This window comes from Dermacentor variabilis, chromosome 4, assembly GCF_050947875.1.
Source record: "Dermacentor variabilis isolate Ectoservices chromosome 4, ASM5094787v1, whole genome shotgun sequence".
Lineage (NCBI taxonomy): Eukaryota > Metazoa > Arthropoda > Arachnida > Ixodida > Ixodidae > Dermacentor > Dermacentor variabilis.
Window position 1 is genome coordinate 189,944,740 of NC_134571.1, and position 26,896 is coordinate 189,971,635.

At 47.8% G+C, this 26,896-nt stretch overlaps 1 protein-coding gene and 1 pseudogene across 2 annotated transcripts in view; one reads left to right on the forward strand and one right to left on the reverse strand.

Moving 5' to 3' along the window:
- LOC142580022 (luciferin 4-monooxygenase-like) overlaps positions 1 to 15,576 on the forward strand; it is a 140,977-nt gene extending 125,401 nt beyond the window's left edge. For both annotated transcript variants that reach the window (XM_075690749.1, XM_075690748.1), the window contains one exon: positions 15,207 to 15,576. In XM_075690749.1, the coding sequence (XP_075546864.1) occupies positions 15,207 to 15,334 (128 nt within the window). In that variant the 3' untranslated portion in view covers positions 15,335 to 15,576. The remainder of the gene's footprint in view (positions 1 to 15,206) is intronic.
- LOC142577670 (uncharacterized) lies at positions 9,685 to 10,978 on the reverse strand (annotated as a pseudogene).
- Positions 15,577 to 26,896: the final 11,320 nt, after the last annotated feature.

Consider the following 26,896-nt stretch of genomic DNA (forward strand, 5'->3'; position numbering starts at 1 on the left):
TACATGGATCATCTGGGACTCTTTCCCTTGTCAGCCAGCGGAAACAAGTCAATTATAGTCGCCACAGATTATCAAACACGCTACGCCGAGACGAAAGCTGAACAAGGTGCCACGGCCTACGAAGTTGCCCAGTTCTTTATCGGTCACATAGTCCACAGACATGGTGCCCCTTCACATGTAATCACCGACAGAGTAACTGCCTTTTCAGCCCAACTGATAGACATATTCGAGCTAAGCTGCACGTAGCAGCGCAGGGCGACTGCCTATCATCCGCAGACCAACGGACTGACGGAACGGCTAAACAAAACCATTGCTGACATGCTGTCTATTATGTAGAAGTTCAGCATAAAACACGGGATCAAGTCCTGCCGTACGTTACATTAGCGTACAACACTGCCATTCAGGAAACCAGACGATTGACACAGTTCGGTATTGTCTACAGGCGTGAGATCCAGACTACACTAGATGCTGTTCTCCCGCGCGACACCGACGCATCACTTACTTCCGACGACGAGCAACTTACTCAACACGCAAACGAACCTCGTCAACAGGCGCGCATACACATCACGAAGCAGCACAGTACAGACGCATGACGCTACAACCTTCGACATCGGCAAGTAGAGTACCAGCCAGGTGACCAAGTCTGGGTGTGGACTCCAATCCGTCGCCAGGAGTTGTATGAGAAGCTGCTTAGTAGATACTTTGGACCCTACAAAGTGATACGCCGAGTTAGTGAAGTGAACTATGAGGGCATTGCCGACGGTGCCGTGTCGCCTCGGCGTCGACAGCACCACTCAGAGATAGTGCATGTTATTCGCCTCAAACCGTATTTCGCGCGTTAAGGCGGCGCCAACCCGATCTCATACAACTACCATATTTCCCCTTTCTACTTTAGTAAGCATCGGGTCGCGATGCTTTTCTTTTGGCGGGGGAATGATGCCACTAGGTGTCATGAGGCAGCGCTGAGAAAGAAGTTGTGACTGGAACGCGCGCTCGGCAAGAGGCGGGCGCTTAAGAAGTGGAGGCTGAGGACGCCGGCTTGAGTTTTGCACACCATCTTGTACAACTGTCTGTCTCGCCTACGCCGGGTTCATCTGCAGTTGTCTTTTCGTGACAATATATATATATATATATATATATATATATATATATATATATATATATATATATATATATATATAAGCGTTTTCCAAATATATACCAGTTGATAACCTGCGCTAGTGGTTGTCCAGCCACTTCCTCCTTTCTCATAATAGTACAATAATTTACAGTGCTCATCAACAGCTTGTCCTCGCAAAATATATTTGCAGCGTCTAACAAAAGCATGGAGTGACAAAGCTACGCTCTCTCAGTATTGCAATAATAACGTGTGCTACGTTTCAAGAACGATGCATCACAGCACACAGCCTACGCACTCCATACCTTCATACACTTGTTGACGACAGCGCAATCAGGAAAAAAATCTGGAAAACAATTCAGGAAAAAAAAAGGAGAGAACCTGACGAGGATCCTAGATGATCTCGCGTTTTCGGTAATCACGGACCCAGGGTTCCGCACTAGGCTGGGCACGTCAATTGCGCGAGACACAACACCTGATTTGGCATGTGTAAGGAACGTAGGTAACGTAACGTGGGCCAATAAGCAGGAAAACCTGGGCAGTGACCACTTCATGGTAGCGGTAACATTAAGGGTGGACGCCCGACCGGCCAGGGTATCTCGAGTCACGGACTGGGAGGAGTTCAGGAAACTTAGGAAGGAGCGAAGGAGCACATTTTCCTCGTTTGACAAGGCTATTGAATCGCTAACGGAGGACGTCGAGAGGGCTACTAAGGTAGTACAAACAGAAGCGGAGGTCCTAAGAATGGACCCGCACCCTGCGCATCTGTTGGAGGCGAAATCGTCTATTCTGATGAGGTGGAAAATACCAAGGTTAAATCGCAGGCTGAGGAAAAATGTTGCGGAGCTTAATAGAGAGATCGAGAGATATTGCGCGGAGCTCAATAGACTACAATGGGACGAGGTCTGCGCGGCAGTAGACGGGTCCATGCGCTCAGGAGGGAAGTAGAACCTCCTCAAGCACCTCCTGGGTGACGCGCAGACAAAGCATAATCAAAGGCAAACACTTAGTAAAATCATACACCGGCACAAACAGGAAGGAGGTACTGAAGAGTAACTTTTGAATGCGATCGCGGATAGATACCTTCCTATAGCGCCGACGCAGGAAGAAGATTATCCGTAGATCGAGTGCGCGACGGTAGAGGAACTGGACGAACCTTTCACAGAATCGGATATCAGGGCGGTGCTCTACAATTTAAACAGCAGATCGGCTCCTGGTGCGGATAAAGTTTCTAACAGGCTATTACGAAACATGGACGATAAGGCAGTGGAACTACTAAGGAGGTCAACAGGTTATGGGAGACAGGACAGGTACCTGACGGATGGAGATCGGCTATGGTGACACTCATCCCCAAACCAGGAAAACTCCTTCCTTTGGACAACATGAGGCCAATATCAGTAACCTCGTGCATAGGCAAGGTAGCGGAGCACGCCATCTTCAACAGGGTTTCCGGGTACATAGAGCGCAGAGACCTCTTCCCACATAATATGGTTGGTTTTCCGCCTGGCTTATCGACGCAGGAGGTTATGCTAATGCTAAGGAAGCAAATATTTGATAGCAGCACCCGGGACGTGAGAGGGATTCTCGCCCTGGATCTCACTAATGTGTTCGACACAGTGTTACATAGATACATTCTGCAGGCCACGGCCGGGATAGGCCTGGGAGTCAAATTCCAGGCCTCTCTCAGGTCCTTTCTCATGAATAGAACTGCTACTATTCAGGTGGGGCAGATTCGGGCGAGCGTGTAGGGATTAGGGGCTCGGGGTACCCCGCAGGGATCAGTCATCTCGCCACTGCTCTTCAATATAGTTATGAAGGGTCTATCAGACAGGCTGGGCGGCCTCCAGGGCATAGGTCACACACTTTACGCAGATGACATCACGATCTGGTGCCCAGGGGGCTCCCTAGCTGAAATGAAGCAAGCTCTACAAGCCGCCTTGGACCAGACGGAAGCTTACCTCGCAGGCACGGGTCTCACGCTGTCTACGAGTAAATCGAAGCTGTTACTCTACAGACCCGCAAGGCAAGGGGTTAGGGGTCTAACACCCCTCAACCAGCTGCCCGTGGTATAATACGCAAATAATGGGCAGACAATTCCTAGAGTCGATTCAATTAAGATCCTAGGCCTGCTCATAGACGCGAGGGGCTCTAATGCCAGAACAATTACCCACGTTACAGCCAAGACGGAGAATATGTTGCGGTTAATTCTAGGGTGTCCAACCGAAAGAAGGGGTTAGGTGAAGACAACCTCCTTCGGATGTACAACGCGTTTCTTATGAGTCATATTAACTATGTGGCGTCAGCTCTAGTGTGGACAAAAACGGAAAAGAGCAAATTAAATACCCTAATGCGCAAGAGCATCAAGAAAGTGCTAGGCTTACCTATTGCCACGAGCTCCGACAGGCTAGATCAACTCGGGATGCACAATAGCATAGACGAGATCATAGAGGCACAGGTCACTGCCAGGTGGTTAGGCTATCGTCGACCCAAGCTGGCAGGCGAATTCTCGACGAGGTTGGCATGGCTGCTAGGATAATGGAGGACCGGCGCATAACACTGACACGAGAAACGAGGGCGACCTACCTGGTGAGGCCTTTCCCGCGGAACGTACATCCACATCATAACGGGGGTAGACGTAAAGCCCGGTCACGAGCCATATTGAAGAAAGTTAGAGATGACAGAGACTCCGCGGTCTTTGTCGATGCTGCGCAGTTCGGGAACAGGAGAGTGTTCGCGTTGTCGGTTGTAGACAGGCGGGGGGTGCTTCGCTACTCGGCCTCGATCAGAGCGGCCACCGCGAGTATACCAGAAGAAATTTCGGTTGCGCTGGCCTTGTGTGACCCAGAGCGTTCCTACATTTACACCGACTCGAGAGACACAATCAGAGCTTTCGAATCGGGTAACGTCGCACGAGAAGTGGCCTCGATTTTAGAGAAAAGGGCTTGCTCCGGTTCTCATTACATCACGTGGTTCCCCGCACACATGGGGACGAACATTCTCGAGGGCTTGCCAAACCTCAACGAGCTTGCCCGCGACCGTGCGCGAGAACTCACGCGCCGCGACGGTCTGGAGGCTCCGGAGGGGCAGAAAGGGACTCAGCAGAACCATCCGCTCCTCACATTTTATGAAAGTACTAAACATTACCAACTTGGTCGCACAATTTATCCTCTGCCTCATCCGAAGCTCAGTAGAGGTCAGTCAGCCACTCTTAGAATGCTGCAGACGGGATCTTTCCCGTTGCGGGGATTGCTCAGTAAGATGTACTCGGATTGTGGACCCTAGTTGCCCAGACTGCACTGAAACCTTTTGCTCTACGGCTCACATGCTCTGGCGATGTCCCGCGTTGCCTAACGACTTCCTCGCCAGCGAGGCCTAATGGGAGGAGGCCATCAGAAGCATGGTACTGGAAAAGCAAGCCCAGGCTATCCAGAGGGCCCAGGAAAGGGTGGAGCGTCACGGCGTTCTGTCCTCTACGTGGGTGCGGCCATCGGCTACAAAGACTAGGAGGTTAGGAGGTCCTGACAGCAGCTCCTCTGGATTAAATAAAGTTTGTTGTCTGTCTGTCTGTCTGTCTATCAACAAGAACCGAGAAAGCAACCCTGGCGCAAGTCTACCCGCGCATAAGCTTACAAATGCATGAGCTCCACACCCCGTGAACAAAACATAAAAAGTTCGTCTTTGCGTACACTTTTGCACCTTTAGTACCCTTAAAAGGAATCCTTCAAATAAAGCGAAGCTAAATAGACTTCTCCAATGATGCGGGTAGCCACGAAACTTCGTCACAACATGCCTCATCCCTTCGGAATGCCTCACCGCAGCAACTCGGCGGCCAACTGTCAAGGTGGCGAGTGCGCTTGAGACACAGGAAAGAATAAAAAATAGAGAAGAGAGCGCGAAAAATACCACGTGATGGCGCTGTTTTAATTGGTAGACGCAGACCTTCTCTTCTGCCTCCTCTTAGACTCCTCGTAGCAGCGGCGGCGGCAAGATAAAAAATGTCGCTACGTGTAGTTTTATTCAGGAAACATGCCTGGAGCAAGAAAGGGGCTGAGCCAATGAACTTCAGAGCGCGAGCTAGGCGGCGCTACCGACGCGGCTGAGTGCTGAGCTAGCACCCATCAAACTTCGTAAAGTAGGGACACACCTTGAAGAATGCCACGTCATCTTCGCGCGACCTGGCCGACGCCGACGCCGCCTCGCTGTTGGCCTAATGGCAGCACTTGGGTCTTCGCGCCGGCTTCGTTTGTTTACAGTCGCGCTCCACCGGCACTTTCGCTTGGGACAATGGGAAGCGTCTACCGACTGTTGAGGAGCACAAGTTGGCGCCGTTGCTCTTCCGTGTTTTGGTTTGCGAATGTCCTGAACTGTTTCGTGACAAGTGCGAAGCCGCTTTACGGCATTTTCCATCGCCATGACCTGTTTCGCCTTCGTAGGCCAATATAGTTTCAGCAAAGGCAAGAAACTCTTCTCAATATCGTCCCGTAAGCGCGACGGCTTAAGAAAGGCACTGGTTCATCGAATTGGCCGGGATAACTTACTGCACAGGTCACTGAGCATGTTGTCATTTATCTGCACGCTTTAACATCATTGCTACGCGGTGTGTATTTTGTATATGTAAGCAATACGTGGTCGTATTTGGTGCACTTGATCGTTTTGTTTGCCGACAGGCTTTGAATTCCTGGGCACGCGAGGCTACGTGCGAAAACTGTATTATGAAACTTCTAAGATTAGGCCTTTCTTCTTCACAAAACTTGAGGCTCGAGCGTGAGAACTCATGTTAGGAAAGCAGGTATATGCCTGTTGTGTTTACTTACTAGCGTTCTTTAGAGCAAATAGCTTTGTTTGCCCCTTTTGTGCCTGTTCGTCGCAGGCGGTCGCCGGGTGGATTTGCGATACGCAGGAAAAGCGTGCGTGCTCTCCCGAAACCGAGTTACGGGGCGCATTCGTCGGCCAACGACAGCCCCACAGGTCTTTGAGACGTACGTGCTAATTTCCGTGAGCTTTAAAGTATGTGGCGGTTGAGATGCGGCGGTGGAGCACTCGCAGAGAAGACGCGCGGTCGCCCGCTAGTACACTAGCTTGCTTAGTCGTTTTTGCATTTTCTGTTAGTCAGTTGCACGTTCGTTTGGTCGTTCGCACGCTCGTTTAGTAGCTCGCTTGCTGGTTCGTTCAACTATTAGTTCATACGGCCACTATGCATCTGAGACGCACTTGCTGTAGGGTACTTAGGCTGCTGCGTTTAATTACGGAATGAGAAGTAATGGCGCGTAAATATCAACTACTGCATCATTTAACCTACTCCAATTTCGGCCGCATCATTCTGCGGCAAATTTTTGCGCCGTCATCACTTCACTAAAGTCATATCTAGCAAATCTTATTTTGGAGTGAGCGCAACCATCGTCAATGCATGCACCTTGTGCAACTCGGTTCGCGAAAAGCACGTGACTTCGTGAACGGGTGAGCTAACGCACGATGAAATATTATTCTTCATGAGTCCCTAACCTGAAAAAAATAATTTGCTCAACGTAATTCCACTATGACTTGTTTTAGCCTGACTGAAGCGCTGTTATCGACTTGCCACTTCGCCGAACTACTAAAAAGTAATTTCATTTTCTATGTGCGCAGACTCCATGATCGGCACATGCCTATTTCTTTCGACTTCTAGGCACAAGAAACATACCAGAACGAAAGCCCACCTCTGAGCCTTTGCGCGTGCTTAAAAGATTGGCAAACACGCACGTTGGCGCCACTGTGGCTTTTAAAAGTCTATCGAACCGCCGGAGCAGTGATCGTGTCCTCTGCCAGCCTTTGTGCTTAACAGCTGATATGCGCCGCCAATTCACGCGGTTAAGATTCGTCGGGCGATACCCAAGTCACCAGCCTCACATATGCGATATCATCTGTGACTTCGACGCCTTCTACCCCACCATGAACTGATATCGTGCACTTTTCGCGACTAAAGCCCTATATCTCGTACACTGATTCGACACCCTAGGAAGCATCGAGACGATGCTTCTGCCGCCGGGGGTTATTGTCACGTACGAGTTTCTGCCGCTGTGGACAAAAGGACGTTCGGAAGTGAAGAGGAGGTTGAAGTGTTTCGATGGTCGGTAGACGGTGTTACCCTGCCTACTGAGCTATAACCTTGTAACTGTATATAATATGAATACATATATTTTCTCCCCGTAACAATTCTAAAGAATACTGCGACGGAGAATGCGCTTAAGTTTAGGTTTAGTTTTCGGGCGAAAGGCACTTGCTGGTAGATGATTGATACAGGAAGGTATCAAATAATTACGAGTGCGCTAACCGTATCTGGGAGACCATCGAGTCAATTGAAAAGGGTCTTTAGCTCGTGATGGGCACTTCAGACTTTGATGCCAAAATGGAATCATCTACATGCGAATTTTTTAGTTTTCCATTGTCCCTGTCCGCAACGCCTTTTCCCAGCCCCATCAAGAGGGAAGCGCGGCGCTTCTTGAGGACACAGACGGCCAGCATCGTGGCATTGAGCACCGACAATCGTGCGATGGCGGTGGGTTATACCAACAGGCGGGGTTAGTCTGGCGATTTAGCTCTTAGATTGCTCTGCCTGAGCGCCTCTGACAACGTTCGTGCAGTATGTCAATATGAGTCGACAATGCCAGTCTGTCTTAAGATTGCAAGAAGATGTGAAGCTTCCTCGCTGGCTATAACTGACTCTTCAAGGAGCAGAAGGTGTGGCAGCTGCTCATGTTCTTGCTGTTGGCCGGATCGGGGAGGCAACGGAGGATATTTCACGTTTTGGGCAGGTTTGGTTGCTGCTCCATGCTCTCGCATGTGCTGTGCCAATTTTGACGAGTAAGTTGTTGTGAATAGTCTTTGATGTGAAGGGTGAGAGTACTAATACGTTTCCTTAGCGTTCGGTTGAGCTTTTTGTGTTTGTATACGCGTTGCAGACTGGCGAGGGCTTCCCACATATGCAGTAACTTGCTATCTGCCACCTGCAGATTGGCTTCCTCAGGCACCAATTTAGTGGCTTCGCTCGCGTCTTGCAGCAAGGATGCGACCCATTCTTCGAAAGAGGGTTGGGTACCCGAGAAAGAGGTGAGGGCTCTGGCCTGCCGGAAAACGTCCCAGTTCGTTATGTGGAGTTGACGGCCCTTAGGCTTTCGCGGGCCCGCTCGAACAGTTGCTTGGATTAAATAGTCAAAACCAGTAAAATAGTAAAAAAAGTATTAAATAGGATTAAATAAATCGCTGCCCAAGTTGTCTTGTGTGTTGATCCAGTCTGCTTGTGGAATTCGTTTTGCGAATGTCAAGTCCGGAGTAGTGTCTCTGCTAACGCTCTTTTCCATACGAGTGGGACAGGTTGGATTCGTGGCAAGAGTAAGACGTAGATTCTGTCCGTCAAGCCATAGTTGTTTTCCATTTCGGCGGTCCATTGGGTATCCCCATGCCACCGCAGGGGCGTTTAGGTCCCCTACGATGAGCAGGGGGGCTCCCCTAGCTACTTGATCTGCTTTGGTGAAAAGTCGTAGAAACCGATGTTGTTTGGGGCTGCTGTACACATTGAGGATCAAGAGGCTCTGTTGCTTGCGCCTTGCAGACGGGATGATCTCCAGGAAAATGTGGGCTGGTGTATCAATGCCTGTGTGATGCTGTATGACCGGAATGTTTCGCTTAACTAGTGTGGTTACTTGGGGCCTGCGGTTATCGCCAACTGCGTGGATGCCGCGTATCCCGACAGCTTAGCCGCTTCTCCAGTCTCTTGTAATGCGATAACATCGGGGGAAGTACGTGGTGCGAGAGAGGTAATGTATTGCTCTAAGTGTGCTCGTTTTCGCCGGAAGCCCCGGCAGTTCCACTGCCAAATGCAATAGGTAACACGTTCTGGATTACTCGCAGCCATTTTTGGCGGGACGCGAGTACGGCTTCTTTAGGGGACCTGCTATGGGACGGAGTAGGGTGTTTTCCAATTCTGTCAAACGGGTGTTGTGATTTTGAGCCAGAGTCGCGATCATGTCCTGAAGCACTTTGCGCGTGTCGTCCATGTTTTCTTGGCGCTGTTGTTCTCTTGCCGCAAAGGCTTGCTCAATTGTGGACAGTAGTAGCGTTTCTAGTTTCGCAGTAAGGAGGTTGTCCATTGCGCGTTCGAGAGCCTTTGCAATGCAGGCTTCGAGCAATGTGGCAAGCTTACAGTCTAATGCTTCGTTGAGATTGCGTTCTATCCGCTGTTGCACCTCAGTGAGGGCCTCACAGTTGAGATTTACTTCTGAAGTGTTTGCTGATGTTGCCGCTTTTGAGATTGGTTCGAGAGCTTTGCGTTTGTGCGGGGTTGGTTGTTGGGTGGTTTGTGGGCAATCTATTACAGGGACAGTTAGGATGTCTGCATTTGATGGTGAGTGATTCGGTTGTGTGTCTGCAAGTTCTGATTTGAGCTTAGCGTTTTCTGTCTTGAGGTCTTGTATCTCAGCACGTAAGGATCGGAGCTCCTGCATGAAGCTGTGCATGGTAGCGTCACTAACTGTGTTCACTGGGGTTGCTATAGGTTGTGTGGTGTGACCTGTGTGGGAGACAATGCTGATTCAGCTTACCTTGGGGGGTGCGTCTTGCACTTTAACTGTCGTCGTTCTAAGGCTTGCGTTTCCTTGCTGCTGCGGCGGTGTTGAATCCTGTCCGCTCCAGGAGTGACTGCGTCCTTGTGACTGACTGCGACCTCGGGAGAGGCTGCGTCCACGAGACCGACTGCGTCCTTGTGAGTTGCTGTGTTCGGGGGCCTGCGGCTGTGGTGTCGACTTCGGTGTTGGCAGAGCTGAGTCTCCATTTGCAGAAGTCGATGGCCGCGTCTCCTGGTCCGCTCCTTGCTGTCCCAGTCGTAGGCGTTCCCATCGTCGTTGGAGTAGGAGGTGTGGTGTCTGGAAGCGGCGATGGCAGGTCTTATCACCAGTCGGGTGGTCTTTGCCGCAGAGGGCGCAGCAAGGGTGACAGGGGTGATCAGCCGGCGGATTTACTGTCACAGCTCTTGCATTTCTTCTGGGTTGGAGTGGGGCATACATCGGCCCTGTGGCCGACGGTCCCGCAGATGTCGCAGACTTCGATGCGCTTCTTATGTAGATATCATTTGTGTCCTTCTCCGCGGTAGTAGACATGGTACGGTACTTGCTTTCCGTCGAATACGATGAGCACTGAATTAGTATTGCCCATGCGTCGGGCCTGCAGAATCGTAGGGTTCTTCTTGTAAACGAGACGGTTGGTAATGTCTTCTTCCGTGTCATATGAAGGGATGTTATGTATGACTCCTTTGGCTGTGTCCTCCGGCGGTGGAACGTATGCTGTAGCAGCGTAGTGGACTGCCTCGATGGGGAGACTGCGGATGCGGCAGTATTTTTCGGCGTTAGACATGATTGGCGTGCTAATTACAATGCCGTTATTATCCGTGCATGAGCAGTAAATGTCGTCCTCTGCTTCTTTGGTTGCAATGCCCGTGATCTGTAGTATTGAGTCGCGTATCTAGGCGTCTCCTAATTTGGACACGTTGAAACCGTCTCTTGGGCTTATCACGATCTTGATATCGTTTTTCGGAAGTCGTGGTTGCCGTAGTGCGCGCGGGCGTAGTGCGGACTGCTGGGTACTCTCGGTGCGTGCGCTTGCTGTTGCACGGAGGAATCCGTGTATGAGTAGGGATGATGCCTGCGTAGTCTGTCGTTGCTTACGGTGGCTGACAAGCCACCCTGCTTCAACGGTAACTTCTTCGGGGGCTATTTCCGTGCCTTCAGCCTCTACTACCTCCATAATGAGGGGAGCGGCGGCGCGCTTACTTGATCACACGGGGATGCGAGTCGTTGGGCGAAGTCATCGGGAGCCGGGACTGCGACAGCGACGCCGCGCACCTTCGTAGCTGTGGCGCACCTGTTTCTCGGCCAGACGGAGCATCTGAAGATCTTGTTAGGGTTAGCAATCTTGTGGTCGTAGGAACCCTTGTCCTGAGTCCCTGGCGTCGGGACTGGTCTTGATCGGTAGCTGACGACTTCCGGAAACTGGTTTCGACGTTAGTTTAGGTCCAGCGGTGATTGTTTGGCCAGAAGAGTTTGAAATATACGGAGCCCATACGAGGCGTGTGCACTCCGTCAGCGTCGTCGTCGTCTTGCCGCGAAATTAGAAGAACTCACTCGGGCTGAGTCAGAAAACGTACTTTTTACTGAAGGGCCACCAGCACTCAGACTCGCCAAATTTTTGCTCAGCCAGGCTTCACTCCGACTCAGAAACACCAAAATTTCTCTTAGCCGTTCTAATCTAGGCTCAGACTTGCGGGTGAGCCTGAATGTGGGTGATCAGTGGACTAATGAGTGAATTTGCCGACCTATGGCGGCACGTTGGGTTCCGAGCATTAAAGGATAAACTTTGATGGTTTCCTTTTTATTGAAAAGATCGTGGGGAACGATTATACACAGGCATGAACATATGCACTAACCTGAGAAAAAGTATACGGACCAGAGATTTCACGAAGACGCCAATTTCGGCGTCCATTTATGAATTTAACTTGAAATCGTGGACTTCAATGCAAACTTTGCATTGCAAACCATTCCAATGCACTCCTCCATTTCAGTCTCTGTATCTGTATTACGCACAAATTTTCTTTCGGCTTGTCGGTGGTCTGTATACTACGGGTCATGGGTGTACATAAATACGAACGCCTTTCATATGTGTTTGTTCCCGCTTGTGTTGCAACAGTTTCCCCACTAGCCCACCAAGTGATACAAGCCTTGTGTATGCTCTTCGCAAATATCTCCGAAAACGCTTAGAACTGAAGTATGCGTATATAAAGCAATTTTAGTTCACTGTAGGTGGACGTATGTATTGTCCTTTTGTTTTCTCAATCTTATGTTTCAGCAAAGGTATTAGGCGAGGTTGAATGACGTGTTACGAGCCAGCCTACTTGAAACCAAGGTTCTGTACGAAGGTAGTGAGCAGGAGCCCGTGAAACCAGTTTTGATGGTAAAGAATACAAGAAGAGTTCCGTTAATTATCCCACCGAGGCATACACCGTATAACGGGTGCTTCAGCGAATTCCTTCAACATTTTTTGAAGGTTTCCTGTGGCAGACAGCACGATTCTAGCTCATGAGCTGGTCTGCTTGAAGAGAGGGACTTTGCTTGCACAAAAACATTGAAATGCATGATCGACTAATCAATAGATATTCGCTAGTTAAGTTTTTAACTGATTACCTTATGACTTATATTGCAAGTTACAGATTCTAACCATGAAGTTCGCAAGGCGGGTCCACATGGACCGAATTCTCACGATGACACCAGTTTCGAGACAATAATTCTCACACATTGCCGAGAAGTGCATTGGCGTACCAGTTACTGTCTTAAGTAAACGTCGTTTTATGCATTCAAGCGCAAAAGTAACTGGAACAGGGGGGGGACACTCCCCGGTTCCGGTGGCACAGGAAATTGGCGCCATCTCTGTAATGGGCGACGCAAAAATCCGTTTCCCTTGCACGGCCTCGTAGATCGTCGCGCGCACGCGCGCCGATCCAAGTGGCCAAGCCCTTCCCCACGCTCAAATCCTCTCTCTACGCCCTCTCTCGTAATACCCTCTCAACTCCCTCTCCTTCGACTGTCTACGCGTCCGCGCCGCCGTGCCATCCCCGCTGGCCCGGCTGCTGCTTATTCCGCTACGTAACGCTTTATTTTTGTTATCTACTGTCATCGAGATGCGTGCGCTGCTGTGCGTTGACCGACGTGGCTAGTTTCGTCAGTTCTGTGGTCCTCGGTAGCTGTGTGCTTGTGCTCCGCGATGTTTCACCCGTTTCACGACTCGTACCGCTCGTGCATCGTGCAGTGGTGCACAAATACCTCAAAAACAAGTCCTGCAAGGTTGTTCCGGGTGCCTAAAGACAACAGGTGAGCGCTCAGACCCAAGGACATCAGAAGGCGCATGTACACGAATACAGCCATGTCCATTTGTGTACTCCATGAGGCTCCGGACGTCGTTGCGCCTTGATTGTGCTACACTTGCCTCTTCCCGGTAGAGAAAGCTGACAAATAGATGTTCCTCCTCATTGTCACCTGGTCTGTGACTTGTGTTTTTCTGTGCCAAGTCTCATTCTGCAACTTCAGTAACTTGCCCAGCTTTCCATACCGCCCTCAGTGCTTTTTCTGTGTATCACTTTCTACAAACCGACTAACAGCTGCAAAATTACTGTTAGTGTTTGTGTACTATCTCAGTAACCCCCGATGGGAAAACCGCGCGAACAACCTTCATGTGTAGGCATGATACGCTTTTTTTTCCTCTGGAAAGCATGAGCATTGCAAGTGTCCTACATGCAGATTTTTGTAGTGCGTGTTTATTATACAAGGGAGAGCCCAGTAGGTACGACTTAGTGCCTTAGGTGACGTAATTTTATTGCTAAGCATTGCATTCGGGTAGAAAGAAGAGTCGTGTTGGCCTGTTTTACCTGGTCTTTGATTGAGGAATAAGCCTTTCTGCGAATGTTTTCTATGTGCTGCTGCAAAAGCCGACTATCTTGCCACCGTTACTCAAGTTGTGGCCAAGTGCAAAATAATGTGATAATGTGTGTTTCAGTTTTTAGTACAATGTTATTTTTTTCTGCCATGTTTTTTTCAATTTGTTCAGCAGTAATGAACATGTCAAGCATTTCATATACTTTCGTGCAGATTTATAAGTAAGCTTTCTTTTGGTATGGCTCTCAATCAAACAATGTTAGCATTTTATTCTATCTTTCAGGTATTTTGCGTGTCATTGTTTTTGCCATTACTAGTGAGTTTTTCTTTTTATAGTTGTCATGACTATGTCATACACGTCGTCCAATTTTGTGCAATATCTTAGTGCACATATCAGGAGCTCGTCTACATTTAGGTCTTGAGGACGTTATATAAAAATCTTGTTTTATATGTATGTACATGAAATGGCCTTCGCGTTTTCTAGCACTTTCTTTTGTTATTTCACCATCTGTGAACTCTTGTCTTTAGTACTCTTGTATATGTCATGCACCTCTCACTTTTGCTCATTTTTTGAGCGTGTATCACACCACGATGTAAGAAAAATCTCTTTTCGGAAACGAAGTCAATAAAGCGAGACTAAACATCTGTTGTGTTGAAAGTGGAATTTTTTCTATGTCCCGGCACATGCTGGTATAATATAAGTATGGGCAAGACTGCGTGCGTGCCAACGCGTAGCCCACGGCGCACCACGCGCCAGCTCGCAAGCAATGCCAATGCGCGGCGTAGCGCGCGCATTGCTTGCGAGCTGGCGCGTGGCGCGCGGTAACAAGCGCGCTATAAAAAAGAAAAAACGCGCCGCTTACGGGTAAAAACAAAAAAAAGTGAGCGGCGCGCGCGGCATGGGGGAAAGGGGGTGGAGCGGGTCGGCATAATAAAAACAAAAAGGAAAGAGAAACGTTTGGGAGAGGAGGTGCCGCGCGGCTGCTGTTGCTGTTGCCATGACAACGTAAACAATCATGTGCGCCGCCATTTTGCTTAATGCGTCGCCCATTGGTAAGGGCCGTAACTGAAGGGGACCTTGGCGCTAGCGTCGAAAGAGCGTCTGCTCGAAAACGGCCAATGGGATGTATACGGAGTCCCCCCCCCCCCTGACTGGAACGCGAATGCTCTTCTCCAAAAGTGCGCGAATTAATGTCTTGAAACTCGTGTCATCCTGACAATTCGTTCCAAGTGGAACGCCTTGCGAACTCCACGGCTGGAATTTGTAAATTGTAAACCATACGGGCCATAAGACAATTAGCCTATATCTTAAGCAATTAATTTTTGTTAATTAGGCGATTAGGCATTTAAATTTTTTGTGCAAGTAGTGCCCGCCGCTTCGAGTAGACCAGCTCACGAAATATAATTGTGCTGTATGCCACAGGCAGGCCTTTAAGAAATTTTGAGTGTGCGCTGGCACACCCTGTATGTTCGAGACTAATCTCGTAGAACACGTGGCGTATGCCGCCGCAAGGCCTTGTGATGTCAATGATGATCTGCTACACGCCGGCCGTTTCTCAGCAGTTTTTACGCCGACAATAGTACTCTTGTAGTTTTCGTTTAAGTAAGATTTCTCTGTTTGTTCTCGATTTACGCAGAAAATTTTTCCCTCCACAAGCACCTGTACGGCGGTGTGTTCTTCCTGGACTCATTGCCCAAGACTGAATCTGGAAAGACCAACAGGGCTGCGGTCCTTGAACAGTGCGCCTCGCTGTCTGCGTACTAAACGATCACGGCGCACAGCGGACCGTCCTGCGAGTCCTTTACTACCTTTTGCAAGGAGATGCAAAGACATCCTAGGCACCCAAGGTGCACCTTGTGCGGCTACTCACCTTGCCGTTTCACTGAAAGCGAACACCTTCAAATGTACCAGCCAGCATCTATTCCCGTTAAGAAACTAACCTTTCTTGACGTTTGCGTTAGAAATGCAAATAAAATAGTACTTACCTAGCCTAATCGTTACCTGAACAGTGTGCCTTGTCATGTTTATACAATATAGCTAAACCAAACGCTTGACCACAAACACCACAAGCGTAGCCATGCAGCTCTTTATTTCGCAATTCAACTAGGGTTAACCAGACCTGAACTACAGGCAATATTTTTACACTGGCGTTTTCGCAGAAATTCCGAAGTCTGTATTTCTTCTTTACACTTCTTTACAGCAAAATATTTAAGGACACACAGATTATCGAAGACCGCCGCCCACCTACAGGCCGACACGTATTCAATTTCTCAATTGTGGTAGGCTCATCAAAAGCCATAATTTTGTCTAATTCACGTAAAACTAGTAATACTGTCTTTCCTTGTTCTGTTGATCATGTACTGTTGACGAGGGTTGTTGAAGTAAGCGAGCTCGCTGAGTTCTTTGATACTACGTTAAGTCCGTAGCATCACGAAGACTGCGCGTGCTGTTGGATCTGGAGGACAATCCCAATTGCTGTCCCCCAAATATTTTGGACCTTGCCGTTAGGTGAGGGAGTTGGCCGAGGTTGAGGAGGACGTCGCGATGAAAAACTCGAGGTTTAATTACATTATTTACAGTGAGAGGACCAAGAAATTAACAGTCATGGAGTCATTACGGGCCCGCAGCAACTCGGACGCTGCGGCCCGTGGCAAGAAGCTCGAAAGAGATGAATGAAGGAATGCTCTCTTGCTGCTCCCGGTCTGTGTCTTTTAAGCCCTTCGGTGTCTCGAACTCACTTCACGTTCGGCCAATGGGCGAGCCCGCTCAGGTGACGCCATTTTCGGCCAATCGGCGAACCCGCTCAGGTGTCGTCATTTTCGGCCAATGGTAGGCGGCCGTGCGATTCTGTCACACCCGGCGCACAGGGTCGCTCCTTGGGCCCTAATTGTCCGAGCGCTTACTTCTCACTGCGGTACTGCCATCCTGACTTGTAAGCGCTGTCCCAAAGGCGGATGGGGGGATTGCTGCCAGGGCTTCACGGTGCACTAGAGCCGTCTTGCCTCGGGACCCAGGTTACCTGGAACAGTGCCAGGCTCTCGCTACACTTTCGGGAAGAGTCAAGCAGTGAATAGCTCCATCTGCGGCGCGCGAGGTGGGGGACGCCAGCTAGTTTGCACGTGTCGCGCCTCGGGAACGAGGTAGATCTGCATCTGCGTTCCCTAATTAGGTGTGGAGCGATTCGATGTGGTCTGGTGAACTCAAAGGAGGCTCAGGAAAAGGTTCCGTATCTAACAGCTCCTCCTCGCCTCGGAAGTTCGGAATGGCCGGTGAAATCAATTCGCTGGCCATGAGGAACGCTGAAAGAACCTGAAGGGTACTGGTGTCGAGCCTCGTTTGACGAACTTCGGGATCCTGGGCCCTGCAGAACGTACGTCAAACAAACAAAACAACACAGCGCTGCACGACGTGTAAGCGCAGGCTCTTCACCCCTGACTTGCCTGGCTATTACTGAGTCAAAATGAGCCCTGATCTTTTATTTCCTAAATTTTGACAAAGCAGTTCCAACTACCTTTCCAAACCGCTATCCATTTCTCCCCGAATGCCGACAAGGCCAGAGTGACATTGTTGCTGTAAAACAAAGGGCCGTTGTCGTTGCAAACAACAAATGAAAACAGTCGAACATAACTTAAGTGGCCTAACTACACGCATATCCAGCTTTAGTGGACACGTACCAACTAGCGCCCCAAGCGGCCCCGGCACGAAGCTAGCGCGTTTTCAATGGACCGAGCGGGTTTTTCGCGAATAACAAACGCTGCAGGTCGATTATCGAAAAAGGCAGGTGACAGACGTCTTATGGAAGACAGTCCGCACGAGCCAAATGCTGTGATCACTCTATGGCACGTAAGAATTTTGTTCCCACAGCGGTTAAAGATTTAGCAGTGGAAGCCTGTAGAAACGACGAAAATTTGTACTCGATTTTCGATACAAGAACCGTGCCTGCCATTAAACTGCAGCGTCTATCGTAATACCCAGTGCAGCGTATGTAGTCCGGAGACTCCGCTTTCGATTGATGCCTATCTCGACTCTCCACACATGGCGTAACACTGTTCCCAAAAGCGTTTTCTGTAACACTGTCGTGAAAATTCACGTGGTATCTATAAGATGATGAGCGTACCAATTGGCGAAGCCTCGGAAACCGCGGCTGAGTGGTAGAGTCGCGCGCACCTGTAGTGGTGCATCGTGGTAGCCGCGGTTCGATTCCGGCTGCGCACTTTTATGCGAAGCATATTACTAGAGCTCAACCCAGCTCCTCAGGCGCGGCGGTGTCGCCTTCAAGGCTGACCACGTGACACCGTGACGTCACGACAGAGGAGAAACGGGGGCTCCAACTCGCGCCGTCGCTCGCGGCGTCGCGGCGGTATATAAGCAGCTGCGCTTGTTTCTAGGTGGCTTTGGCTCAACTCTTGCAAGATGGGCTGGGTGGGAATCGAACCAGGGTCTCCGGAGTGTGAGACGGAGACGCTACCACTGAGCCACGAGTACGATGCTTCAATGCGGTACAAAAGCGCCTCTAGTGAATGCGGTGTTGCCTTAGAAACGAGCTGTTTCTAAGGCTGAGGCGTGCGTCGCTTGCTCAGGCGCACATTTCGTTGCCGCGCCGAACGCTGCGTTGCTCGACGCTCACCGCGTCCAATGCGGGGCGCGTAGTCGCTGCGCCATAGCCCATTGTCTTACACCCCTTGGCGGGTCGACGGGAACGCTGTCGCGTTCCACTCTTGAAGGCGAAGCAGAGTAACGCATGAGTTGTTTCTCCGTCTAGCCGAACCAAATATAGCCAAGCAACAGCAGTTTACCAGGCTAAACAGTGGTTCAACAACTAAAATAAAGGCTAGTATGCTTCGCATCCTGGGCTTAACCTTAGCTAAGCCACAGCCATTTTTTTTAAGCCACATAGGACCTAGTTTTGTAGTCCCTCACTAGGTGGCAAAAACACGAAACCCAACATCTGCTTTCGGTTCTGGTTTTTCAGCGGCGCAGTTTTTTTTAAAAGGACGCATAGGACTTAGTTTTATAGTCTCCCACCAGATGGCAGAAACACAAAACTCATGATTTGCTTTCGGTTCTGGTTTTTCATTGGTTCTCTTGAAATATTATGTTTTCTATTTTTCCTTCCTAAAGCATAGCAGTGTCGTGTTCATTTGTTAAGTCATCGCATTTATGAAGATTTTATTCATTGGAGATCATAACTAGAAGCTTGCGCATAGCTTTGTGTTATGCAAAAAAATAAACTTTCGTGCTTTGTAGCGTGGAACCTGGGAGAACAAAATGGCTATTCTTATTGCGTTCTTCTAGAAGGCCCGTTTTCTTCGACTTTCGCCTGTCCTTGACGACACATACTCTCAGCGAATCAGGTCCACCTGGGCCACAATGCCTCCCGGTGGCCAGTGCCATTCCTATGCAACATTCGTGCGGAACAAAGGGTCTGCTAAGCTGAGTCGCTTAATTATTTCTAAAGATTCATCCAAATAAGAAATGCACCAACTAGGAGAAGATGTGAGCGTGTGGATTAATAACTACTGTTAATGTGTTCGCTACAGCCAAGCGGTATGAATCCGTAGGTGAGGTCGTAAAAAAACCATTTGAATAAATGTCCCGTGCTGTGTCTGCCCCGGTCGCTCTACAGAGAAGCTAGCTTGGCTAGCCGTCAGTATTTAGGATCAACATATGCCGTCGCTCGCTCGGTGCAGTTGCTTTTAATGCGCAGCATTCTTCGGCTAGTACCCCAGCAATTTGGTAGGAAAATCGTGCGAAATCGTGTCTGTACCGCCCAAAACTTGCCGCATTTCCCATATGAATACATAGGTCTTTATGAAAAGGGTTGGGGTGGCCAAATTGAAATTGGAAGTGGCATCAGCATAAATTTGGGCGTGATACAGCGATGGGCCAAGCTGAGTTTGGTAGTTATATGGGAGTGGCCCAACCTAAATTTGGAGTGAACTGGTTATGAGCCAAGCTGAATTTGAGGCTGATATGTGGCTGGCCCAACCTAAATTTGAGCTGATATAGGGGTGGGTAAGCCTAAGTTTGGGGGAATATGGGGGGTGGGCCAGCCTGGATTTGGAGATGATACGGGGGTGGGAGAATCTAAATTTGTGAGGGATGTGGGGGGTAGGCCACCTAACCATGGGGGTGATATGGGGCTGGGCGAAGCTGAATCGGGGGTGATATGGGGATGGGCTAACCTAAATGTGGGACTGATTTGCGGTGGGCCATCCTAAATTTGAGGTGATAGAGGGGTGGGCCAGGCTAAGTTTGGGGATAATATGGGGGTGGGCCAACCTAAATTTGCGGGTGCCGTGGGGACGGGCTAACCTAACCATGGGGGTGATGTGCGGCTGGGCCAAGCTGAATTGGGGGGTGATACATGGGTGGACTAACCTTGATTGGTGGGTTATTTGCGGTGGGCCATCCTAAATTTGAGGTGATCGAGGGGTGGGCCAGCGTTAGTTTTGGGTGGATATGGGGTAGGGCCAACCTCGATTTGCAGGTGGTATTATTGGAGTGGGCCAACCTAAATTTGGTGGTGTTGTGGAGGCGGGCCACACTGTATTTGTTTCATTTCAGGAAGGCGTGTTACCCTCCTGTCTTTCATTCCCGTTCGCAAACACGCATAAGACGAAAGTGCTGCGTGAAGAGCGTCGTTAGTCCAAGCCAACGAGCTACCGTAACTCACCTCGCCTATATCGCTGTCATTTAGGTTTAGATAAGAAATATATATATTTGAAATGGACGCATCACGAACCCAAAAAGAGCTGCCCGTGACCAGCCCAGCTAGGTTTCTTTCATTTCCTACTTCGTCGTAGCGGCTAATAGTAGCTCACGAAGCAGAGAACTGAGTGTGGATATGGCAGAGAAGGTGCTCTCTATACTGTCTCGTCACCCATCTAAAATTGCCCGCCTTGTTACTAGCCATTCCTAGAAAATTAATATGTGACGCCCAGCCATTTGCAACACAGCAACTCTGTTTTGCGATGGGAGAGTCCAGGTGAGAGACAGGGTGGTTATGGAGATAACGACAAGCTATTTTTTTGCAGTAACTTAGGAATGCGGGAATGAATGCCTTCATTTATTGAGAAAGAGGAGGAGCAAGCATCAGTGGAAGCCCGTCTTAGCAGATTGGGAATGAAGCGGGCGACAAAGGGGAAAAGCTGGGGCCCGGGTTGCAGGCGAAGTCGCAGCTTAGGGGCGAGAGAAAATAAGCAAGTGTTGGCGAAACCAGTTGAATTCCAGCGTAGATGTGTGATGTGCCGAGTAAATGATTGGAGTCACCGCCCAGCATCCGTCCTTTGCGGCAGTATAAGCTCCCGCCGTTCTTGGTAACAAACCTTTACTGAAAACCAATCTTCGCAATTACTTATTCATCAGCCATGCCTAGCCACGTATTCCTTAGTGGCAGGGTCTGTGGATTACAACAACGCTGTCCCGACCAGTTAGGACCATGACGTGACGTTTGCGGTTACGGATGCCATACTCGTGACTCTTACTATACTACTACTATACTGCGCGAATACTATAAACATGGATTTGCTGCACAAGTTAGTGAACAGACATTTTAGAACCGCGTTTTTTGCCTTACATACGCTCAACGCAAGCACCATTGCAGCAAGTTACGGTGCGCGTCCCTTCAAGACAGAGACGCGAACGCAAACATAAGAACGCGTTAGAAGACAGGGTCTTGGGCCTCGTGCCAAACATATCCAAGCCAACAATATGCTAAAAATCATGCCATCGTTTCTATGCAAAGAGGTTATGTATTGAAGCTTCTGGAGTGACAGTCCAATCCGCCGCCTACGGGAGCGCGTGAAGCCGCCGGGGGCCACACTGTTAGAGAAAAAATGGCTGTGGCTTAGCTAAGGTTAAGCCCAGGATGCGAAGCATACTAGCCTTTATTTTAGTTGTTGAACCACTGTTTAGCCTGGTGAACTGCTGTTGCTTGGCTATATTTGGTTCGGCGAGACAAAGAAACAACTCATGCGTTACTCTGCTTCGCCTTCAAGAGTGGAACGCGACAGCGTTCCCGTCGACCTGCCAAGGGGTGCAAGACAATGGGCTACGGCGCAGCGACTACGCGCCCCGCATTGGACGCGGTGAGCGTCGAGCAACGCAGCGTTCAGCGCGGCAACGAAATGTGCGCCTGAGCAAGCGACGCACGCCTGAGCCTTAGCTCGTTTCTAAGGCAGCACCGCATTCACTGGAGGCGATTTTGTACCGCTTTGAAGCATCGTACTCGTGGCTCAGTGGTAGCGTCTCCGTCTCACACTCCGGAGACCCTGGTTCGATTCCCACCCAGCCCATCTTGCAAGAGTTGAGCCAAAGCCACCTAGAAACAAGCGCAGCTGCTTATATACCGCCGCGACGCCGCGAGCGACGGCGCGAGTTGGAGCCCCGTTTCTCCTCTGTCGTGACGTCATGGTGTCACGTGGTCAGCCTTGAAGGCGACACCGCCGCGCCTGAGGAGCTGGGTTTAGATCTAGTAATATGCTTCGCATAAAATACTTCCCATTTGGTGTTATAGCAGCTGATTTCAACCACCGTATTTTCACGTTGCAGTGACGATGAAGAACACAGTAGCAAAACCGTTAATCCAAACTTGCTCTTCATTTGGCCGAACCTGTGCCCAGAAAGACAGGCTACACTCAAAGCACAAGAATAGCGGCGAGCACAGTCGGCGATCGTCGGAATCTGAGCCGCGGCTCAAGCACGTTGGCTTTTATACGTTGCTCGTCGAAGGTTACAGCCTAATCGCTGGTTCCCGGCTGTCTTCCAGAAAGTACTACACAATTCACGTCGCGCATACAAACAGATTACACAAAGTTCGGTGACAAAGCGTTTCCGTTTTTTTTTTCATTTATTTATTTTTCATACCATTTCACTACTTTCATTTTCTTTCTTTTTTTCAGGATCAATGGTTTTTGCCGCTCCTTCTATTATCTCTTTCAGAGACGCGATAGCCCACGACCAACAGCGAAACAGCCAATAGAGGGCAGCTGTGCATGCCGTTGACACGCCGGCTGACAGATGGTCGTGTCCCTGGCATGCTGCACAGCACTTCTTTATTCTCAATTCGACACAGTCGCCGCTAACACACCTGCGTTCCTTGCCGCATCCACCCGCCTTACACCCTCTCCACTTTAGAACTCCGCCTATGTATACTGTGGCGAGGAAAGCATATGTTGCCTTGAACGGAAGTCCAGTTGTCGAAACGTTGGCTCCTGCTGTCACCTTGTTCTCGTTTTGCTCATCGTCTTCTTTTTTTAGTCATTACTGCTCACTACTAAGCATAATTAGTCGTTTGTAATCAATTGTGCTCAACACAAGCCGTCGTTAGACAGCTTGGTCATATCTTAGTCATTAGTAATTACAAGTCATTTCAGTCATTATTAGTAATTACTGCACATTACCAAGCATTTAGTCATTTCTAACCATTGTGGTTGCTACAAGTTGTTGTTAGACTTGTTGGTAATCAGTCATCAGTAGTCATTACAAGTCATTTCAGTCATTATTGTGCATTACTGGTCATTATTGAGCATATTTAGTCATTTCAAGTAAGTTGTAGTTGTTACAAGTTGTTAGACATATCGGTCATTTCATCGTCATTACAAGTTATTTCAGGAAATATTGATCATTACTGCATACTTGTAAACATTTTTACTCATTTAAAATCAATTGTAGTCGCTACAAGTTGTTGTTAGACCTATTGGTCATTCCGTAGTCATTACTAGTTATTTCGGTCATTACTGCTTACTGCTAAGCATTGTTAGTCATTTGTAATGAATTGTGGTCATTACAAGCCATCGTTATACATGTTGGTCATATCATAGTGATCAGTAGTCATTACAAGTCATTTCAGTCGTTATTAGTCATTACTGGTCATTACTAAGCATTGTAATATATAATAAATTCTAGTCGTTACAATTCGTCATTACACATATTGGTCATTTCGTATTTATTACAAGTCATTTCTGTCATTATTTATTACCGGTCATTACCAAACATTTTTAGTAATTTAAAATAAATTGTAGTCGTTACAACTTGTCGTTTGACATATTGGTCATTTCGTAGTCATTAGTAGCCATTACAAGTCATTATTAGTGATTACTGGTCGTTACTAAGCATTTAAGTCATTTCATATGAAATGTAGTCATTACAAGTTGTTAGGCATATTGGTCATTTCGTAGTCATTATTAGTCATTTTAGTCATTACTACTAATTACTAGACATGTCTACTCATTTTTAATTAATTGTGGTCATTAACAGCTGTCGTTAGACATATTGGTCATTTTGGAGTCATTAGTAGCCATTACAAGTCATTATTATTCATTACTAGTCATTATTAACCTCTACTATAATGTTATGTTATTAATGTTATTATATTGTTATTCTCTAACTCAGTCTCAATCATTTTTCATTCTTTAATCTATCTTTCATCTGTCTTCATATGGCGTGATGACGCTTCGGCGGACGCTCCCGTGGTCAGGTCTGCAGACACAAACTTAACCACGAACCTAAAAAGGCTTAAAGAGCATCTTCCCTGTGCTGCAAACACAAACGCGAAAAACAAAAGCACGCATAGCTAATAAAAAAACAATAATAAAAAGCAAAGTCCCAGAGTTCGTCAGTGGGCGTCGAAAGGTTTAAAGGCACTACGTGGACAACCTCAGGTCATGCGTGCCACCGCTATGATTGCGAAATGCCGTCTGGCACGACCTCAAAGCCCAGGGTGCCAATACATCGAATGATCTTGCGGGGTTGGAAATAGCGTCAGAAAAGTTTAAGTACTCGTCGGCCTATCGGGGTCCTCACCCAGACACTGTCGCTCTGGTACTCCACGTAGCGCCGTCGAAGACTGTAGTGCCGTCTGTCCGGCTTTTGCTGACTTTTGATGGTCGCGTATACCAATTATTATATTCATCCATCACGCGCTATTTTACAATACGCAACATGAAACTTTACCATTCCGTTTTCGAAATATAAACATATTCACGCTACAGAATTTAAAGCATCACCTGGCCGAGGTAATTGGAAGTGCCTATATTTAAGATAATGTTAGGATGATTATAAGGTATATATCGCTATATATAGGAAGCGTATCAGCAATGTTAATTTTCTATAACGCAAACGCAAACATCCATATGGGCCAAGTTCATGGATATTAAAGCATTGCCTGAAGGTAATACGCCATAAGCGCACAATCTATCAAAGTTTCCGTAACGATATAAACTTCGAGGATATGAAAGCACATCGAAACAAGATCAGTTGCATGAAGCATAACTTCAAAAACGCTAAAGTCAAATAACAAGACCACCACACGCCGATAACATGGGTAACCTGACCCACATTGAACTCGTTAAAAGAAAAAACTTCGCGAATCGGTGAAAATTTGCCAAATCCGAAAACGATGACAATGGTAGATGACCTTTCCTAGAGGTTCACCTATTATATGATCATAAATTAGCAAATGCGTTTATTATATTCATTGTTAGAGTAATTAACACTTAATACGCCTATCATTCTCTGATGTATTCAGAACCAAGCGGATGCAAAAGTGCATGTTTAGCCCCCGCGATTCAAGTTCAAAATTTCATTTACGCCTCGAGCATTAGGAAAAGTAGCGACAATGACAGCCTTCAAATTCAACCTGCTAAACTTGTCGGCAGTGTTATTAAGCCCGTTTCAATAAATATTATGAATCTTTTTTTTTGTCTGCGCGCAACATTATTACGCATTTTCAAATTGCAAAATATACTGTTATCTTCAGATGAAGGATCACACATGCAGCTACAGCCCCAGTTAGCATCTAACACTGTTTAATGTGCATTGAAAAACGCAACCTTACTCTAGCTTCTTAACTTATCCTTGTGAAAGGAAAGTCTACAGAATAATTTATTTTATAGGTGAACAAAATTATTTTAGATGACTTAAAAAACCGGCGTACACTCTGGAGATTTATAAAAGCCTTCAGTAAGCTTAATCACAGAATTTCGCTACAAATACATGACGGCTACAGGTTTCGCGGTAACTTATACTTTGTTGTGAAGCATCTGAAGTACAAGAAACAAGTTTTCTTAAACAACAGTACGTCAGATATCAAAGCAATTGCTTTTCACGACTCGAAGGGTGGCATACTCGTTTCTATATGATTGAAATCCTATGTTAAGGATCCAGTTCGCACTGACAACAGCGGTCGCTGCTTATCTACGCGTCAGAAATCAGCTCATTATTTTCTGAATCAATCATAATTGAACAAAAATCAAAAGCCAATAATACCCTTGATAAGCGGTGGTTCTAGAGCGTCGTTCGTCGCTGACCATGAACAGTTCAAAAGAAATGATGCGGTTTAGAGCTACTGTGGAACCCGTAGTATCACAGCCATACCCAGTACTGGGTAATGCAGGACTAGACATTGTGCTATAAGCAAATGGGTTCAGTGTCACATATCGAGAAAACAAGATATGAGATATTAATATCACCGAGGCCATGACAAAATTTTCAAGAACATCAAGTATGTTGGCCAATCTGCGTTTTTTCTTGCCTACATGTATCAAGATACTAATTTATAATGGCCTATTTGAGTCGCACCTGACCTACACACATCTGTTTTGGAGTACCACTACAAATACAGACATTGCGCTTTTATACAGGCTACAAAAATGTCATACACTGAGTGCTGATGTCCCTTTTCACGCTCACGTCGTTCCTCTAGTAGATTTGTTCGCGACAAACCCTATCATTGAAATCTTATCACAGTGGCCTATTCCGCCGGTAATACATAGACCATGAAATCAATTACCCTTATTTCGCCTTACTGTCCAACTAAGCCCGGAAAGGAAAGGTCCATCCATCGCGCAATAATATCTGGCATATTCCTCATTTCAGAGCTGATCATCCCTCCTAAATGTTGATACAATCATGCTGACACCAAACTTATGCTTCCAAGTAAATGACTCGAGCTAAACAAGTGCGTTAATTTATCTATTTTGATGATATAGTTCTCTATGGTAACGAAAACGCAGCAACCATCGATAAATAATTCACTGTTTTTCCGACTTGTTCAATATAGCTTTTCGCAAATGCACGCAAGTGTAATACTATTTTAATATCCCATAGATAATCATGCACATGTACAATAGCCCCTCTGTCTATGAACGACGTAGCGTTAGCTGCCAGACTTCTATTCCATTTTGGCCTTTTCCTCATCCTATAGCCATACACTTGAGCGTTAAAAGAAAATATGGGGTTCTACACGCCGAAACCACGATCTGATTATGAGGCACGCCGTAGTGGGGAACTTCGGAAAGAGGGACCGCCTGGGGTTCTTTAACG